This window comes from Coturnix japonica, chromosome 1 (genome assembly GCF_001577835.2).
Source record: "Coturnix japonica isolate 7356 chromosome 1, Coturnix japonica 2.1, whole genome shotgun sequence".
NCBI classification, from domain to species: domain Eukaryota; kingdom Metazoa; phylum Chordata; class Aves; order Galliformes; family Phasianidae; genus Coturnix; species Coturnix japonica.
The window spans coordinates 163,027,232-163,044,281 of NC_029516.1; the positions used below are offsets into that span (position 1 = coordinate 163,027,232).

General features: G+C 34.0%; 1 protein-coding gene across 2 annotated transcripts in view; it reads right to left on the minus strand.

Annotated features, from left to right (window-relative positions):
* Nucleotides 1-17,050, minus strand: part of DYNC2H1 (dynein cytoplasmic 2 heavy chain 1) — a 120,354-nt gene that overhangs the window by 23,706 nt on the left and 79,598 nt on the right. For both annotated transcript variants that reach the window (XM_015852271.2, XM_015852270.2), the window contains exons 82-83: nucleotides 15,284-15,388; nucleotides 4,175-4,291 (exon numbers count right to left, since the gene is read on the minus strand). In XM_015852271.2, coding sequence (XP_015707757.1) covers nucleotides 4,175-4,291; nucleotides 15,284-15,388 — 222 coding nt within the window. The remainder of the gene's footprint in view (nucleotides 1-4,174; nucleotides 4,292-15,283; nucleotides 15,389-17,050) is intronic.

Consider the following 17,050-nt stretch of genomic DNA (forward strand, 5'->3'; position numbering starts at 1 on the left):
TGAATGCCAATATCAGCTTATACGTTTAATGTTATATTACATTCCCTTAAAATCTATTATGTATATAACTCACATCAGCTTTAAAAATATTCTCATGACCTGCTTGGAAATTAAGATGAAAAACTTCTGAAGCACTGAGTGCTCTTTCCTAATCATAAGAAATTTGAAGATAGGTTCTAATCTTTACCATTAAATACTATATTGTACTAACAATATTACATTAGATGTATTTTGAGACTTTGATCTTTTTCCCTATTTTCATTCTGTACATGTTCCTATCCCTGTACAATGTAAGATTTTTTCACAGTCTCACCTAACCTGCTCTAAGCTTTCCTGCACAATCTTCTGAAACTCAGCTTTTTCAAACTCCAGTATGTTCTGAAAGCCATACCCTCAGAAATGTAACAGCTGTAAGAAAAATATACTTCCTGTATTTGATCGGTTCTGCATTTGATTCTAAATTCAGTTTCATTTGTGGTGTTTTTTTAGAATTTTCAATGGATCTTTTGATGTACTTATTCTGCCCTCCTGTTTCTCTGGCTAGTTTTTGGTTTTTTTTGTGTTTTTTTTTTTTAGATATAAAGCTTTACTGTGCATTCTACAATTATTTGTTTGCTGAAGATACATGAAAGAATGATCGTCTATTCCTGTTTCATTGATTTTCCTTGGTTATAAAAGTAATACTCTTCTCTAAAAGCTGAGGTTTCTATCTTTTAGATGAAGGAGCAACAACCAAATTGTCTTGCAGCATTATGTAACATTATAAAAACAATTAGTTAACCTTCAGTTCACAAATACAACAGAAGATGGAGCACATGGTTTTGGCAGCTATGACAGCTTATGATCTTACATTCTGCAAAGTCTGCTTTGAAACAGTTTCGGAATTTTTAGTACGAGTGGATCTTTCAACTTTCATAAAGATATTAAAGAGTTTCCCTGAAGCGAGGCAAAAAATGCATCCATCCTGCAAACAAAATACAGCCCTTACTCTTGTCCCTGTTTGCAGCAGACCAAGATCTAGACGTGACAGAACACTCATGCAGCCCCAGTTGCAGCCTGGAATGTTTGCACTTCCCTGAAAACTATCATATGATGAGCAATGCCCGCATTATTTTGGACAGTGCCATACACAACTATGCAACAATTACATCCTGATCTATGCTGTTATGGCAGGAGAGAGCATGGGAGTATTAACATTTCATTTCACAGTATTAACAAAGTACTGACAAACATAAATGCACATTTAAATATTATGATAAATGATTTCAGTAGAAATTATATACGTTGCATCTAAGTAAAGCTGTAAATTTTCTCATGCTTCAGAATCATCAGCGCTTAGATGCTGAATAACTATTTTCATGACACTTGTAAGTTAATCTTTCTTGACTTAATCCTTGATTTACATACTCAGAATGTTTAAAATGTTTAATGTTTAAAATGTTTAAAAAACACAGTTAATCCTTCTCTACATATGAGGCTCTATAATGAGCCTATGTTGCACTTCTGCCTTTGGAATAAAAAACGAGTGATTTTAAAAACAGCTTTAAAATTATGTTAACTAGAATCAGTTAAGATCTGTAGTAGGTTATAGATCTATATTGATCTATACTTCCTGAGTTTCAGACAGTTTGAAACAGTTAACCATTATGTCCAACTACCACTGACAGAAAGTACATTTGACAGGAAGATACTTCCTGTAAGAGATACAGGAGATCTTGTTAGCATCCATCCCATCTGCTTCTACTTTACTAATATCTGTATCCAACAGATAAAGGAAAAAAAGATAACAATAGTCTGCAGCTACATAAAAATGATACACTTCCAGAACCTAGAGTAAACCAAATAAATTTCTCACTTCGCCTCTACATCCTACCCAGCAGATCACAGGTCTCCTGCAGCTACTGTGTTATATCCGCCTGGCCATGAATATTTGATAATTTCTGATACAGTGAACAAAGCTTTGTTTAAGGTGACTAAACTGAGCCCTTATTACAACACAGATCAAAAAGAGCACTTTTCACATCTAAGGAAGTTTTCAGGTACAGTGCACCAAGAATATCTACTTTCACATCCACATACCAAAACTTCTGAAAGAAACTAGCTGCTCAGTTCTCTGAACTATGCAAACTATATGGTAACTCAGATGGGGAAAACAAAGGATGGTCAGTGGTCAGAGATCACTCAAACCACAGACTGTATAAACCAGTAAGGCTGATTCTAATCTATAGCAGAGAGAACAGTTTTGTAGTTAAACAAAGGTCTCCTGCATCCACAAAAGTAATACACACAGAGCACAAGTTTTAAATAATATCTGTGGTTTTTGAATTTAAATATAATATAGTAAACACAGCAAACAATATATAGTATAGCATTTTTGTACACAGTGGTCCTACCAAACTAAAACTGCTACTGCTAGGAAAAGCCTATACTTACTAGGTCATTACTATGAGGTTGCAGTAAAGACCTACTAAGCTTGCAATCGATCTGTGACAACAACTTGCTTTTTGACAAGGAATTCACCAGGTGTCTCCTGGTGTTAAGTATGGGACAGTAGTGAAGGCTTTGAAAGTTTCAGGCTAACAAGAGAACTGTGTTAACTATGAACAAAACTAGCCAGTGGTCATCTGCTGGTCATTGGTGAAGGGCAATGCTAAGATCTGGAAAGACTGCTTCTGCTCTATGACATGATGATGGAGGCCAACAAGAAAGAAAAATAGCTAAGTGATTAGTAAGGTACCTGCTGCATCACAAAAAAACTCTACCAAAGCATTGCACAGTCTGTAGTTAAGGAATGGGGAAAAAGGATTAAGACACATTTTACAACTGAAAACTCTTACCAAAGATAATCTGAGGGCGATAGGTAAGACCTCATTTGAATCCACCTTTTCCTGATATGGAACTCTAAGGCTTGATTACCTTCATCTGGGTAACTAAGATCATCAAGGCCCACAGCAAAAAGATAAATGGCTTCCTTAATGATGCTGCTGTATAGACACAACTAATTTATGATAGAAGTTCTAAAGAATAAGTGCTTTGAATATGTAGTTCTAATGGTGATGATGCAAAATAACTAATTGCTAGCAATGGGTGCTGTTAGTAAGTATTGATGTAGAAGAGTTTAAAACTGGTTTCATTTACCAGTCTACCAAACATTAATATCGAAATCTCTAATTTTCTGACTGTGTGTGGGTACATATGTATAAATGAAACTGTTTCATCAGAACTCAAATAGGATTGCAGGCATAAAGGTACGTAAAGAACCAACCTCCTGTTAGCAAGGTATAATGGAAGGTGTCAAACTGAAATATACTGCTGTTCTTTATAGGACTACAGACCTGATTAACAACAGCCCGTTTCAGGGGTGGCAGATTTCATCATGAATTATTTAGTAGTAAAAGATTATTTTGACAAAAAATTGATTTATCATATACTTAGTATGTATAAGAAAAAGATTTGAGACATTTCAAAATGTAACTGTGAATTCTAATGTATACCTCATGTCACTCTTTCGTATGCTATTATCTAAGGGAAAGATTTTTCTCATTCCAATGTTCATATGTACAAGACATATTTTTAGGATGCAATGTCTCTGCTCTATTTCTTATCACTGAGGAGAAAATATGGCCTCATGTCTAAGTAGGCAACTGACATTTGGTGAGAAAAATCTTTCCCTAGCATGCCTAGTACCTTCATTTCAAAGACAACATGCACACATTACACTTAAATGGAGACCAGCAAAAATGGCTGGAAACCAGACTTTATATCATACTTGAAAAAGCAGCCACAAAACTGAGCCCAGTCAAACAAAAAGGAAGTGATACTGGATATTGCAAGTGTTGTGGAAAGGATTTAAATGAATCATCAGCTTAAAGCTAGTGAGCATATTTCAGTAACATAGAAGAAAAACATTTTGTAAATACAAATACAAGATGTTAATCACGTCTTATGAGAGTGGTCTCACTTCCATATGAAGGAGAAAGATATAGGCTACTATACCACATGCAGACTTCATAGTTAATTACACAGATGTAATACTACACTTCCCACCTCAACTGCATTTCTTTCACTTCTAAACTCCTTATGTTTCAGTATCCAAGTATCCATTAAACCTTGCTTTTAATGTAGTCACTGGGAAGAAAAAAAAAATGTTTCTTTTTAAAAACTACTTTCCTACCTGATTAAGTTTCTTCCATAGGCTGAGTATAGGTGAAAGTTCAGCTGACCATATTTCTCTGTCAAATTTGCAGCCAGCACTTACTGACCTGCTAAGGATCCGAAGTTGTGAAATGACCTGAAAACAAAGGCAGATCATGAAGAAGGATAAATAAAAAAGTACAAAAATGCAAGTAGTGAATACTTTCTGATTTATCTATGGACTATACTCTTCTGCATACTTAATGATTAATCATCATCTATTAAAACACAAGCAATATCCATATACAAACACATACCTGAGCCTCATTCAGATTAAGCTCAAAACCAAAAACTTCCTTTTATTTTTCTTATCATATTGCCTGTGTTCAACTATAATTTAAAAACTAATGAAGTGTATAATTCAATCAAAATCCTCTTTTCCACATGATCTAAAAAAAAGCTTGAGCTACAAAAAAAAAAAAAAATCAGGAACACAACAGAGTATATACTAAACATATACAGTATGTATCAGGCAACAAAACTTCATGAGAATTGTAATAAATTCATTCTCTCCTCCCATGGATCTCTTTCTTAGCTCTTCTTGCTAGCTCAGATTAGTTAAATGTGTATTTACTCACTTAGAAAAACATTCTTTCTCTTTTTAAACAAGTACACATTAAAGCAATTAAAATAATAACTACTGAACTCTCAGAAAGAATGGGAGCTCTCAGTTTATCAGATCCAGCTGATTCCCTGGGTTAGCAATCCTGGAAACTCCAAACAAATTGATCAAATATATGCATATGTTTATAAAGAGATACTGCAATTAAACTTATACAGAGAAGTATAAGCAGTTTGCCCGTTAAGCAGAGATATTTTTACAACGTTAAGTGAATTTCAGTGATTTTTCACAGAATGTTTTTGCAAGACATGCTATAGAAAGACTTTCTCTCTTCAGTCAACTTCAAAGTACTCAGCTTGATAATACACATTTTGTTAACTGTTCAAAAGGATTGGATTATTTAATTGTATAATTTTAAATCAAACTTTTTCTGCTGAGTTTTGAATTTCTTTTGTTGAAACATACAATGTGTAGTAATGAAGAATTGAGTATAATGAAGTAATGCATCCTTTTGTTTTCCTGATAAATTTTATTCAGCTTTTTTGTTTGTTTGTTTTTACCAGCCTCAATAGGGAGTATGAAGCACTACAAGATGGTACTACACTGAACTCTAATGTTACTCTAATGTTTATAACAATTACTATAGTTTATACTTATGTTAAACATCACACAAGACACAAATCCAGATCTTAAGATGAATATTTTATAAACTACAAGTATGTATATAAATACATTCTATAATACATAAAACTATTTTTTGAATAATAAGTTTAAAGATACCCTTAGTTAAGCTAAAATGATACTGATAAATAATATGGTCAATTCTGGAAAAAAAAAAAAAAAAAAAGCATTTTTTAGTTCCATCACTAATGAAAATATCATCTGTTCCCCCAGAGAATTCTGCATACTCTGTGATTCTTCCAGATCTCAGAGAAGCTGAACAGTTCCCTCCATGGGAGCTCTACTCATCCCTAGGCAAAACAAATAAGTTTATATATAACATATATGATTTTCATGGGAGTCATACAAAGGACAAAAATGGGCCTACGACATGGCAGGGCAGAAACGTGCGCACAGTGGTTGAGTACCTTGAGTGAGACCCTGTCACAGATGAAAAAGGGAATGTGATTAACCTTCTGTATTTCAGGATAAAAAATAACTTTTGGTTGAAGGAGGCCACTGTGCATAGTCACTAAAATTGACCTTACCAAAGACAAGTGCAAATTCACTGAAGCTCTTCTAATTCCCTTTAAGCATTTACTTAAAGCATGTAAATCACCAAGATTGCTACCTTTTCCTTCCTACATATCCAACAGACAGATCTTAAACAGGCTACACTGTTCTTGAGAACTCCTTCCTATTGTGCAAGCACCTCATATAGACAGGTCTATGTTGCAGAATTTAGATTGAAGTTTTCTGTTTCCTGAAAACTTAATTTTACACCTCAAGGAGCAGTCAGCTCCACTCACTATATTACAATATGTGAGATATCAGCAGGTCAGCTTACAATCAGATACCTACTCTACAGTGAGATCCATCATGCCATAAACATGATGGTTCTGTGACCACAAGGAGAGCCTTGGAAATGACCAGACCCAGAGGCAGACATACAGATCTTTTGGAGTCTGTTGTAGAAAGGTATGAAGCAGACACAGATATAGTTACAATACTAAGCAATCTGAAAATCTAATCATATTTGTATCAATGAGGATAATCAAAATCACAATATTTTTACAGCACCTAACCTTTGAATGCTTATCTTCGAAATCTCAATGTATTATTATATATATAATGATACATTATATAATTATATATATATATTATTATAATTAGTCTTAGAAGCCCTTATATGCTTTATAGGTACAGTCTGAACACACATCTAAATATTATGAATATATGATAAGTTGGAGAAAATTTGCCATAAAAAAGTATATGTATACAACAAAAGTAAAATAAAAGCTATCAAAATATTAAAGCAATCACATAATGGTTTGGTCATGGATGGGTAAGAAGGTTATTCAGAACCACTAATCTTCGTAGAAACTGCCTGTTTTATGTACAAGAAAATAATCACTGAACTATTTAAAGAAAAATTGATAACTAATTTGTGAACAGAGCATCAAAAACTATCAACAATATACGGAAACTCAAGTATTTTTGTTCCTCTTTAGTGGAAAATTCATATATTATATGCTTTTCTTGTGCTGTCAACTTAGAAGAATGCAAATTGTATATATTAGTAAAGGTGGGGTTTTCGAGATTAAAATGTCGATATTTGTTTGCTTTGCTATTAAAATTAATTGAGTTCCTCAGCTCTTTCATCTATTTCATGCTTCATGGGTTTCTCTGGATATATGCTGTTATATTATTGACTACTTCATTATAGTACAAGAAAACATATTTAGAGAAATAAATGAATGAAAACTATGGAAAACAGAAAAGATGAGTGATCCCATGTGGCTTTGTATGGAATGACGAGAAAGTCACGTTAGACTTGAAAATGGAAGAAAAGAAGAAAAAAAAAATTAAAAATAAAAACAGGAAATGCCAAGATTTTAACATTTCCTCTTCTGGAAGTTTGATAAAAACAGAATTCCAGCACCACAAAATCAATTTCTGTTCTTTACTCACCTAGAGCATTGAGAAAAAGTCTTACCTTTGGTAACTCACAGCCAGAAGAAAAACTGGTACTTCACAAACTCAATATATAACAAAAACAGACTGAACTAAGAATCATAACTGTTCTAAGAATAAAAAACAGAACAGATTTGCCAAGATCTAATTTCTGTTCTTTTTTCTTCATGACAATGAAGCAGATAAAAGGATTTTTATTTCTGAACAGAAAGCTAACAAACTTTTCTCAGTAGAACTATAGGAAACATCAAAGCAGATACACTACTGCCATCTACCAGTTTTGAAAGGATTTGGTCTTAGCACAGAAACCACTTCTGTATTTCATTTCTCTGACTGAAAGAACATATTCCTTTTAAGAGCCGTTCAAAGAAATATTTCTATTTTTATAACATTTTAAAGTTTAAACCAAAAAATGGAAGTGGTAATGCAGTCACCTTTGTAAACACTGGCAAAGTAGTAACTCAGGGCACTGTGACTATTTCATCCTTGACCACAGTGTGGCAAAGCAGGGAAGAAATTTCAGTCTGATACGCCTCCTGACAGAACTTAACACTTCCACAATGTTCGCTGTAATCCAACTGCAGTTACCCACAGCACTGTGTAAGTAGCCTAAGACTGAGCTACCAATAAAGCCTTCCCAATTTTCAGATTCGGAGTGCTGCTTGCTTCTCTGCATGGCCCCCAGAGGTAGTTAAGATGAGGATCCTTTAACAGCATTCAGAGGCATATCGTTCAAACTGCATGTGGATGCATTAGGAACACCATAGGTACATGACCAGTCTTCTGTTGTTCCCTTTAGGTCACCTCAATATTGTTAATTCACCAAAAATTATCTGAATTAAGATTGGATGATTTTCAGAGCTACATTTCTTCTGATCAAAATACAAAGTGAAAAAGAGAGTAACTGACATCTTGTTTTAAATAGAAGAGGACCATATACTTTAAACGTCCAGAAGATACTTCTGTTGTTTTCCACTGTGGGTTCCATTTTGTTCTGTGGCAAAGAATGAATGTACTTTCATGCAGCACCACAGGTACATGCAAAGTGCTTCGCATATTTTAAAAATTCTTGTTTGGTACTCAAATTGCTCCATTACAGGGTAATAATAAATACAATCCGGCCTTACTCATCTATTTCTGCTAGAGCCTATTAGTCATATATTTGTGATGTGAGATGCATTTAATAAATGTCAGTAATTATGTGTTCTGCACAGCTAACACAAGAGAAAAAATTTAAATTACTTTAAAAAAATTGCTTTATGGTCAACCTGACATCAAGTGCAATAATAACATAATTTCAGAAGAATTTCAACTGCATACTTTTCAGTAATCATGCCCATATTACTCTATGCACCGTGATTAGAATTATGGGGAAGTGGCAGATATAAAATCAGGTACTATAATGAAAAGGAAAATCTGTTGAGGAAAGGACAAGAAGCTACCGCTATTGTATTACAGATGCACTTCAATAAATAGTTACAAACCACAGACCCACTATTCTTTATATAGTAAAATACTGCAGTTATAGATATGATTTGGTATTAGCTAACTTGGGTAATACAAGCAGTGGAGGTGTATAATCTCAGGTATGCTTTGGCAGTCTCACAGTTGCAGGTGTCCCTGTACACCTGGAACATGTTGTCTCTGTTGCTGTCATTTGTAAGGTAAAAGCCAGAATTGGAACTGTGCAATTAGATTGCAAACAAGGTATGCAAGAAATTGGGGAGAAGAAGTATGGAATTCAGCAGTGACTTGCTGAAAATGGAAATGGTTAAAGGTTTTCTTCAAAAAAAACTGAATATAAGAAGCAAAGGATAAGATGCTGTTTTACTGAAGTCAATAGGATTACTGCAATTACATTTAACGAGGCAAGATACAGTTCATGTTTTCTGACCTTGGTTCACATTTGCTTGCCTTACTTGATTACTTCTGTTTTCCATTAGTAGTCTCCTTTTCATTTTAACTCCAAAAGTATACTCCACAAAAAATAAAAAAGAGCAGCAAAAAATGGTAATAGAGCTTTTTCCACAAAAATATCCAATTTTCAAGCACAGGCAAAAGAGCAATTGTAATTATCTTAAATAAGCACTATATTTATCTGTGATGCTAAGGTACAATGTAAACTTGTATTAAGTTTATGTGGTAAGGTTGAAGTAGCAGTGCAGAGGCTGCAGGGTTGGTTCTGTGCGCAGCAGCCAGCATTGACCCATGCCAGAGAAGAGCAGCCCCAGCTGCTCATATAGGGACCCACTGGGCAGAGCTGAGCCATGAGCAACGCTGGGTGCACATCTCGGAGAGTGGATAGGAGGGAAGGAAACAGTGCTGTGCAACTGCAGCTGGGAGAGAGGGGGGAGAAGTGGCCCTGCAGCCCCCAAGGTCAGTGAAGGAAGAGGGCAGGAGGTGATTAATAAAATTCCTTTTAAATTTTTTAGCTTTTATTAAGAAAATTGCCACTGCCAAGACAAACACATGCTTTAAGATGACTGACTTTTCACTTTCTCATCATAAACACTTCCATTTTAAATTAAACACTCACATATGAAATGAAATTATGATAACTATACTCTGATTGTTACAACTCTCAGTGGAGAAATGGAGAAACAACTATGTTCCAATTTATGTCTGATTAATATCATCTTGTTCTTCAAACAGTCCAGCATCCCATTTCTGCATAACAAACACCCTGCTAGTTACAGCAGTCCTCTGAAATGGCCATTAAAATGCTTATTATACTACTTTTACAAATACTGTTGACATTACCACAGAGCTTCCTCTAAAGAAACACATACTTCCAAACAAACAATGATTCACAGCTTTATTTTAGGCCCTTATCTAGAATGGCACAAACTATTTCCTATACCTGCTTGTCTTTCTCCAGGGGCACACACAAACACACACAAATTAAGATGAGGTGGCTAATATTATTGATATGATTCAAGGTCAGTGAGATGAATTGAACATGTGCTTTTTTAGAGAAACAGAACAAATAACAACTGAAGAACTGACTTAGGATCAGAGTTATCATAGTTTCCTATCAAAGAATCTAGACATTAAGAAAAATAATAAATATAGATCACATGAGATTATTCCAACGTTTCTGCATTTTCAGTTTATCTTCCTAGGGTGATTACTAGCAACAATTCACAAAAGTTTGCAGGCACGCTGCAAGTCTTGCACTGAACAAGACAACTCTTAATTGCTTTTCCAAGGTGTAAAATATATACAGAGGGGCCTGAACACTTCATTACGGAAATATGATAAACACTGTTTTGTTGAGGACATTTCATTAGTATTCTATTAAAATTACAATAAAGGATGACAAAAGTTTGTAAATATCCATAATAAAGACAAACATAGTCCTGAAAATAAGAGAACACCATGGAATCAAGAGACTTCTCCTTAGAATGGTGACTAGAGAAAGATCCAAATTGTAGGCCCTTCCCATCGACGGGACAGCATCACACAGTCCAACACACTTTTCTAATCACTGATATAGGTTATACAGGGACATTAAACCATCAGAATATAGACCAATATGCAAGCAAAACCACAGCGTTTATCAGATCACAAGAAAGGAGTATGACAGTAACCTCGTGGTAGGGACATTTGTTGAGCGTGAGGAAAGTGGAGTTGCAGTCTGTGCAGACAATCTCTACCTGGCATAAAACAAACAGAATGAGCTACGATGACTTGCAGCTGAACTGTCAGCTGAGTTGTCTTCTACTTTGACTGCACTGTTTTGCAGTGGGAACATGGAAAGAAACGTGAGATCATTCAAAGTCATATTCAACCTAAGAGAAGTTATGTTGAAGGCATGTTGTAATAGTAGGTGAGGCAGAACCACAGCAAACTCCTTAACAAAGCAACTGAAAATTAAACCCAGAAAAATACTGTATGTTGGAAAGATCATATGCATACTTAAGTCAAATACTTCCTTAAAAAGATTGCTGTTAGCAGTACGCATACACCATTAACAATGAATTGTACTAGAGAACATCATAAAATGTAGCTTCAAACAATATTATTAGTAATAACTAATATTAAAATCATACAGTTAGACCTACTCAGCTCTTAAATTAGAATTGAAGATCCCTGCTGGGGAAGGAAAAAAAGTAAAAAAATAAAAAACTAAAAAAAATCAAGCTGTGAATACGTTCAGTCTAGTTCTTTTCAGTGCTGTGTTTCAGTCTTACCCAAACACCACTAACAGTGCAGTAGAAGGTTACAGAAGAGAACTCTGCATAACTGCAGAATGCTGCACTGTGCTGCAGCAAATTTCTACTGCAGCAGAAAAAGGTGATGCTACAGCAACATAAACTATCATTCCTATACATGAAGAGCGGTTATGGATGCCCCATCCCAGAAGGTATTCAAGGCCAGGCTGGATGTGGCTCTGGGCAGCCTGGTCTGGTGATTGGCAACCCTGCACATAGCAGAGGCATTGAAACTAGATGATGGAAAGTCTGTAAGAAACATACATTTCTATTACCTAAGTGTTCAGCCTTAAGTAGTGGAATAAATTGATAAAATGAGATTTATTTTAAAATAATTACATAAGTGTAACTTCACAGTTAGTAAAATAGATCACAGTGTTTATCTATTTTTAATATTCATCTTGAAAGACAAACAGTAACAGGTTTCAGAATAGACTTAAGATCAATGGATATATGAATGGTTTCCGAGGTTTGAAATAATCTCTCAGATAAGGAAAATAATAATTTCTATCAGTTGGTCTAAAGAAAGTGACTTCAAATTATGCATGTTTTAAGAAAACTACTTCCTCTAATCCTGAACTTGGAGGAGTAGACAGTACAGCTTTGCATAAGAAATAAGATGTCAGTAAAAATATAGACTGAGAAAGAATAATGTCTAGTAGAAGAAAAACATGTGGGATAGTAGATAAGCATTTATAAGAGAATACACCAAATATTTAGCACAGACTGTGAACCAACAGACACAAGTTATCAGATTTGGTATTTCTGCTGTTAGTGACTGGGGTGGTTGCAAGTTTTTTCTTGCTTCCTTATTCATTCAACACTTTTCTGCTTTGTCTTGCTACAGGGTATATGACCAGAAATAGAAAACAAACTCAACATGTGGAAGGCATTCCTATTATTTCACATTACGGATCATGGAATCACCTCTGGATCTAAAACTACCTAAATGTTAGAAATGGAATGGCCATTCCAATTTACTTAATTCTTATTAATTTCCTTATAACTTTCCCCTATAAAAGACAGAGTACTAGAGCTTTTCAGAAAATTAACAGGATTCTTGATATACAGACTGGGTCACTTCACAGCTCAAACATTAGTTTCACAATGCGATCAATTTTTATGTTACCTGACACAATTAATTCACCAGTGAAATAAATTGTTCTGATCACTAAAGATTTGTACTGCTTAACTGCACTTATAGAGTAACTGTGTGCTCTCAGACACACTTTCTTCAATAGAAAAGCGATGAAATCAAAAATTATAGAACAAAAAATGAATAGGGCAATTTAGAGCAAAATACTAGAGCTAAAATTACTGGGAAAAAAAAAAAAACAACAAGCGGTGGATAACTTTCTTTCAGCATCCTAATTTTCACTCAGGCTGAGGTAAAGTCACTTCTCCATCAAACTCTGCCAAGCCTAAAGGCTAAACAACTTAATGTTATAGAGGCAGATACAAAATAAGACCTCCAGGAGATCAATATTCTGCTGCATTAGGGTATGCTAGCAATGGGAATCAGCTGCTTGAATCCCCACTATTGTCATTTTGGGTCTCACTTCCTGCTGCTGCTACAAAAAAATGCATTCCCTTAGGTCCTATGTCATATCTGGGAGCTCCTAGTAGATGTCCTAAATAAAGATCACTTCATTTTCCATTCCTTGACTGAGAAGTTATGATGAGAACAAAAGAGACACTAAATATTTTCATGGTCTACAAAGGTTGGAAAGAGTAGATGTCCAAGAGTATTTGTTCAGCATTTCATTAATACCAGCCAGCAACATGGATGACCCGGCATATTCACCCAAGCTGGAGATCTACATTCTAAAACATACCTGAAAAATGTTTGATCATCACTGCCTATCATTCAGACACTAAGATAATTTGACTCTCACATTTTCACTACTATTCATATCTGGACTAGACTGAAATTAAATGATAGCTGACAGCTCATGAATATGATATAGAGACATCTTTATTTTACTGCTACAGCAATAGTAGAGATAGAAATGAAGACCTGAGAAGTCCCTGGGACGTACTTTTCACTATGCTTCTCTCCCCACACCTCCCCCGCGTCCCCTTAAAATTTCATATTTCTAATCAGATAGATAGACTTCTGACTACTGGCAGAACTCTTTATAAGTGCTGTCAGAAGAATCAAATCATTATCCATATTCTTTCTGCTCAACGATTGCCTTGGAACTTGCTGACTAAAACTAAAACCTTAACTGATGCTGAACAGCAGTTGGTTGTAGGAACTATGTCACTGACATGAACTAAATTAACAATATATATAAAACCAGTGAAATTCTTTATGTAAGTGAATGCTGAACTGAACATGAACTGAATTAAATCATTGTAAACTCCTTCAAGAATTTGTTCTTATATTTAAGTCTTAAACCATTTGCTTTGAAAATAAGCATCTGAAAACTGGTCAGACTATTTCAGTAATAATGCTAAAATCTTGGCTAAGCTGTAAACAAGGCTGCTTGACAAGGTGCTGGGTTACATACATCCATACACAGATCCTAAACATAAAATAGAGATAAATAGCTGGAAAGTATGTATCATATTCACAAGTCAGCAAACGTATTCTAGGAGGAAAAGCCTAAAAGTTCATTGAAATACTCCTATTTCATGTGTTTTCGATTAAATATATAAATATATAAATATATAAATATATAAATTATTTAAAAGTCCAAGATCAAATCAAAATCCACTTGATCATTTTTTTGACAGATCTAAAGTCATAATTTCTTTTCAGGTACTACACTCTATATGTGAGTTATAAAGCTCATGTATGGTTACATTTTTCTCTCTGAAGATTTAGGTCAACGCACTCACAATGAAGCTTAATAAACCCAAGGTTAAGCCAAAAACTGGCTTGTAAGTCAAAGATATATAAATAAAACATCTCTTTACTAACAAAGATGCCCCAGAAATGTAAAACTGCAGAAGTGTCAACCAAGAACTTAATTATCAAATACATTCTGTTCTGAAGCTCAGTATCTCCCAGAGATGTATCGTGGGTTTAAGCATAAACAAAGGATAGTGAAATATGCTGGAATGGAGCAATCTCATTGACAAGAAAATGTCTGAACGATATGTTTTTTTCTGTGTGTTCTTTTTTTTTTTTTTTAAAAATCACTTTATGATAAAAAACATATTTATTATAAATATATAAGAAGCATAAAATCCATATCATAACCATAAAACAACTTTATAAAGGTAAGTATTTATGCCTTGCAGACTGCTTGAAGTCAAAATGAAAGGATTTTTCCATCATGACAAAAGAGTTTCTACAGAGTCGTCTTTGATGTATTCATATGTAGGCTCATAATGTCTGTATAATAATACAGATGTACAATAAATAAGCAAACAATTTTATCTGAAATAAATACTTAAAAATGTTTCACTATTGATAGTTCCATAAATTTTAATCTATATACGAGATACCTATAGGGTTTATTTTGGAAGTTTCTTTTATGTTATAAAATTGTAGTGGTTACTATAAAAAAATATTCTACAGAAAAGAGTCAACACAGTCAAAAAATGCTTCTGTTTAGCCCGAAAAATGGAAATTCACATGTATTGAAATGAATATTGAAAGATGACTGGATTCTACAGCTTATATTAGTGACAGAAAATATCCACAAGTAAATGAAAGATATATTTTTACCTGGGAACTGATCATACGTTGTGATGAACGAGCAATATTAGCAGGTAGACCAAAAAAGTCAGGTTTATCATCTTCTGGAAGGCTTTCAATAATATGCCGATAATCCTACATTTAAAGAAAACACACAGTACACATAACTGAGAAAACATTTGTTAAGTACACAAGAATTTAATTAAGTGCACTGTATGACAATGATTAAAATATATATGGTATATATATAGTACAGGCTATCTTAGTAATTTCATATGTATTTTTTTTCTTTTTATTTAGTAAAAATGTTTTCTTAATGTTTCCACTCTAAAAGAACAAAGAACAATTAAAAGCATGATCACAGCACTATAAAGCAGAAAAAAGATTTCAGCATTTTTAATGTTAATACTAGACAGCAAACAGATTTATATAGTAGAGAACACACTTTTATATAAAGCTCTATGAAGATTTTATTATTGCTCATAAAAAGTGAAATAATTAAGATAAAAATAGGTTTGCATGATCACTGGGGATGAAGAATAGTGTCTGCAGTGGTTCTACACTCATAATCACTAGAGACACTTCTCATACAAAACAGAAAGAGGCCTTGTAGACAAAGGTAGACTAATGATGGCAGATGTCTCTCACTGTGACCCTGAAGGCAAAAAAATATTTGGTGTTTAAAGTCTGCCTATATCCCACTGCTTTGTATCATCTGCATTTGTACTGGATACTGAGCGCATCCAAACATATGCTCTTCTTTATCACTGCAAGTAATTTTAGTGAGTGCTTGCAGCATCAATTCTAACGTGTGTGTGATTTACTAGGACATGAATTCGCAGTTTAGAGATAACAATGGAGGTAGATCTATCCACTGAACACCCAGGAACCACTATTTAGTAAGATATATGATTCCAATTATCTGAAGTAATCAAACTCAGCCTTATTATTATTATTCTATTAATCAAAGCTACTTAGAGAAAATTATTTAACATATTTAAATACATTAAGATAGTTAAGATAGTTAAGTATACAACTCTTACACAAATTATAATATAAAAATTTAGAACTATTAGCTGCAGTAAAGGTAAAAAGAAACATTCATCTGTTTGATCATATTACCTACCAAAACAGAGACCAGCCCTATTTACTTCTTTGCTCTCTACGATATTAAATCAGCACTTCCATAGAAGATATAGCATTTAAAATAAACAAATAAAAAACCCTCAAAATCTAAGCAGTCAGAATCCAGGAAGAGAATGTCAAACAATAGTAATTTATTTTAACCAGAATAAGGCTGTTTATACCAAATCATACTATATATTGGTCCAGTATGGAGTTCAACATTAAAATGCAAAGGAATCTTAAAACAATAACATCAGTAAGTGAAAGGACAGAGAGATATCAGCTCTTCAGAATCTATTGAATTCCCTTTTATTTGCCCTCCTGATTCCTAAATGAGAATTAGAATTTATTTTTATCTCCAAATAAAATGTCATACAGCCTCCTCAGCATGGTAACAAATTATGTGAGAGCCCTGGCAAATTTTCAAAATTAGGAGATATATCTACATTCTGTTATTATATTAATATACTAAATAATGTAAAAATTTATTAAAGTTCTTGTCATAAGACAACACAATTTCTTTTATTCAGTTCTTCATAGCTTTGCACCATAGTCCACCCAAATATCTTAAGAAAATGAGACAGAAAATTTCTGACAACTTAGGAATCACCTGTCCCATGCAACAGAAAGATATCTTTACACTGTATCTCTGGATTTCTTTGTGGATATAAC